The sequence below is a fragment of the Bison bison genome, unplaced genomic scaffold, assembly GCF_000754665.1.
Source record: "Bison bison bison isolate TAMUID 2011002044 unplaced genomic scaffold, Bison_UMD1.0 scf7180017864304, whole genome shotgun sequence".
Taxonomy (NCBI): domain Eukaryota; kingdom Metazoa; phylum Chordata; class Mammalia; order Artiodactyla; family Bovidae; genus Bison; species Bison bison.
In genome coordinates, this window is record NW_011494876.1 from 16,397,859 (window position 1) to 16,401,572 (window position 3,714).

The 3,714-nt window shown below is 53.5% G+C and overlaps 1 protein-coding gene across 1 annotated transcript in view; it reads right to left on the reverse strand.

The window, feature by feature from the left end:
- P4HTM (prolyl 4-hydroxylase, transmembrane (endoplasmic reticulum)) overlaps positions 1 to 3,714 on the reverse strand; it is a gene marked incomplete at its 3' end in the record, with an annotated part of 15,579 nt that overhangs the window by 9,552 nt on the left and 2,313 nt on the right. Inside the window, exon 2 of the mRNA XM_010851963.1 lies at positions 3,655 to 3,712. Coding sequence (XP_010850265.1) covers positions 3,655 to 3,712 — 58 coding nt within the window. The remainder of the gene's footprint in view (positions 1 to 3,654; positions 3,713 to 3,714) is intronic.

Here is a 3,714-nt window from a genome sequence, read left to right on the forward strand (position 1 = left end):
CTCCTGCTGCTGCCCTCCGGGGATATGTGCACACCAGGGTCCAGAGACACTCCAAGCTTGCCCAGACCAGCAAGAGCAGGGCAGAAGTCCGCTTCTGTGGTCAGAACGAGGTGCCCCTTCCTGAACCAGCAGTGCTCTGCCGAGTAAAAGGCAGGCAGCTGCGTGTGCCGGGCGGGTACAACTAGCGTCCTGCACCCCCCAGCCCTGTGATGCCAGCCTGGCGGACGCCTGCTACTGCCACCAGCACCCCACGCTGAGCCTGAGGGCAGGCGCGAAGCCCTGGGTGACGCTCACCCAGGCACGATGCTGCTTGTCAAGCCCCAGATAGACTCGGTTATATCTTCCTGACCTTTACCGAGTCCACAGTTCTGCCAAGCAACAGGCCTGTGGAACAGCAGAGGCGGGGTCCATGCAGAAAACTGCTAAGCTCCTCACTAACCTGAACTCATACACATACACTAAAATCCCTTCTCTAATTCTGCACGTCCAGTGTCTTGTCAAGAGAACACAGTGGTCTTAGGTAGCTGCTGAATTGTTTTTTTAAGCTGAAGAAAGGATATGTCTGGAAACCCTACAATAAAGAGGCCATGGTTTTAAAACGCAGTGCTTTGTGGGAGGCTGTCAATGACTCGTTTACCTTAGATGGTTAAGAAAGTGGAATAAAACTCTGGCTGGCCCACTGGGAGTGCCCCCTGCTGCTCTCGAAGAGGGTGCGGAATCAGGAGGCCCCTCGTGTGCAGAGAGACTGAGGGCAGCCAGTGAAGCCCTCCAGCTGACCAGTAACTGTCGGCCGTAGACTCTGGCCACTGGACACACAGCAAATACAATCAGGACCCCCACGCGTGTAGCTCACCTTTAGGGGCAGACACAATTGCCAAATAAATACAGTAGACCAAGCAGCCTGATGCAACAGAGAGACTGGAAACCTCTTAAGGCCAGTCTGACGTGGAGAGAGATCCCTGAGGAGGGCAGGCCTGAGAAGAGGCCTGATGGGGGTGAAGGCACCCTCCATGAGAACCAAGCCTGAGCCTTCCGGTGGCGGGAACAGTGCATACAAGGGCGCCAAGGCAGCAGCGAGCTCAGAGTCTGAGAATCGACAGAGAGTGAGGGAGATGAGAGGTGAGGGCCTCGTGGAGGATTTTAGGGAAGGGAGCAGATCCGATCTGCTGTTTAAATACAGAATGAGTGTGAGGCGGAGGGAGAAGTAAGCCACGTGAGAGAAAGCAGAGAGGTTGATGGTGACTTGGAACGGGAATGCCTCCCAACAGGACAATGGTCTGAACCCTTGGGAAATGCCTACCACAGTCAAGCAGGCATCTGCCAGGAACTCAGAATGGGCCTTCTGTGGCCCAGGTCCCATTTACCAAATGTCTCCAAGAACAGAGGTGGGAAACAGGAAATGTTCCACAGAGGTGGAGGCACCCTGGGATAAAACCCAGTCCCGTTTACACCCTGAACACCTACCCCTTGAGCCCAAGCGTCTTGGGTCCCTGATGGTGACAGCAGGCCCATTCTCCTTGGGCCCTGCCTGCCTCTTTAGGGCGACAGCAAGTGGACAGACAGACAGGCCCAGAAAACGGACACTGTGCCTTCTTGGGGTGAGGCTTCCTTCTTTGGGTTCATTCAACACTGTGTTCAGGTACTGCCTCTCCTTGGACACCCTCTCCCCTGTGGCTGGCCTGTCTCGCAACTGGACTTCTTACAATCACGGACCACAGATCTCTTCTTGATTCGTCTCGCCTCGTTTCACCAAGCAGAAAGCCCCCAGACTTTCTGGGTAAAATGTGGGGCATCTTTCACCAAGACTGAGAGGTAGGGTAGGAGATCGGAGGACACAAGGACCAGAAGCAGGAAGGTCTTGCTGCAACTGCCCGATTCTCCCAATCGTGCCCTTTGTAACGTGTCTGCAGCATCATTTGATGGCTTAACCAGAATCAGTTTACCTTTGGTCAAATCTCTTCTGCTTCCTATCGTGTACTCTTGGTGACTTCAGGTCTGGGCTTCTCACTCTCGGCTTTGTAGGACTTGGACGCAACTTTGTTAGGGGGTTAGGGGTTATGTCTCATGGTTCACTTAACCTAACATACGTCTGAATTAAGCATATACGGGTCCAATAAAGGCGGATGAGAGAAGAAAGCACACCCACCTCATCGTGTCTGTCTCACGGCAGGGTAGCAGTAATGGGGAGAGTTGTTGCCTTTGCCTGGATCACTTGTTCCTTGACAACTTCACCTCACAGCTCCTGCAGGTCTTTGCTCAAATATCTTTCTCAGGAAGGCCCACCCTGGCCACCACACTCAGGGTTTCAACCCCAGCTGAAATTCTGCCCTACTTGTCTGTGACCACTTATCCCATCTGACACACACCGGGTGTGTTTGTTTAGTCTGTCTCCTCGTTGGAATGTCAGCTTCAGGTGTGCTTTTTGTTTTCCTATTCTGTCCAATGTTGTGTTCCCAGCAGCTTGACTAGTGCTTTGCACAGACTTCAGCGCTGTACAATAACAATCTTTGAGAGCCCCTCCCACCATAGGACTCACATCCTAACCTACTTCCCCTCAAACAGCGTGTGAAATCATTCTCACAGGTCTGGGATAATCCCCAACCAGTGCCCTCTGTCCCAGGGGTAACAGCGGTGCTCAGATGCTCTGCTTTGGTCCCCAGTCCCCTCCAGACAGCCCCTTTCCCACTCCATTCCCCAGGAGCCAGGAACACCTCAGGTCTGCAGGTAAGTGTGTCACTGAGGCTGGGTACCCAGGATGGGGGCTGGGAAAACCTATCCTGGGCAAGGTCATAGGTCCAGGGATCCCCATCTTGTTGATACTACTAGACTCTGAAGGACTTCAGAGTCTTCACAACTAGCACGCTGGCTCGACAGTGCAGACACCAGGGGTAGCCTGCCTCATTTGAATCCCAGCTTCGCCCTGATCTGGCTGTGTGAGCCTGCAAGCAAGCAGGGCTCGCTGTGCCTCGCTTTCACCCCCACCAGCCTGACAGTGGGATCTCCACCCACCTCACAGGGGTGTTGTGAGAATTAAGCCAAACGATCACATGAAGTCTAGCACATAAGAGCTCAGAAAATGTGAGCTATGGTGCGGGTTCCCAGTGAGGTCACCCTGGAAGGCTCTGCCTACTGTAATGGCTGAACAAAAACGCCATCCTAAGAAGAATCCCAGAGAGCAGAAAGCAAAGGCTGGTTTTGGGGGCACCAGCTTATCCACATTTGGACAGCCTGCTTCTTATCAGACCAGAGGGCCCATTTTGGGAGTGGAATTTCCCCTCATGTCAGCTAGGACCTGGTTATCAGTATCTGCAACCCTTCTCCCATTAACCACCTCAGAGAGGGTCCAAAGACAGTTTCAATAAAAGGTTTATAGGCACTAGCTTCTAGGTCACATGGCCCAGCCCTGTGATGGAAGGATTAGCGGCAGAAAATAGAAGTCACAGAAGGGAGCGTAGAAAGGTCACTCCTCACCCTATTTTAGAGGTGGGGGCGGGTACCTCACTTGGGGGCAACCTCTGGGTAGAAAAGACAGGGCTACTTTGAAGCAGCCATTTTCAAAACAGTCAAAACAGAAGTCACGTGGTCAAAGGAGCCTGAAGGCAGCCACCGAATCGCAGCCCATAGCCCTTCCCGGGGGGCGCCCGGCGAACTTACCGAAGAGCAGCGGCTTGAGGCTGAGGGTTCGGATGAAGTGATCCCTGTCGGCGACCAGCT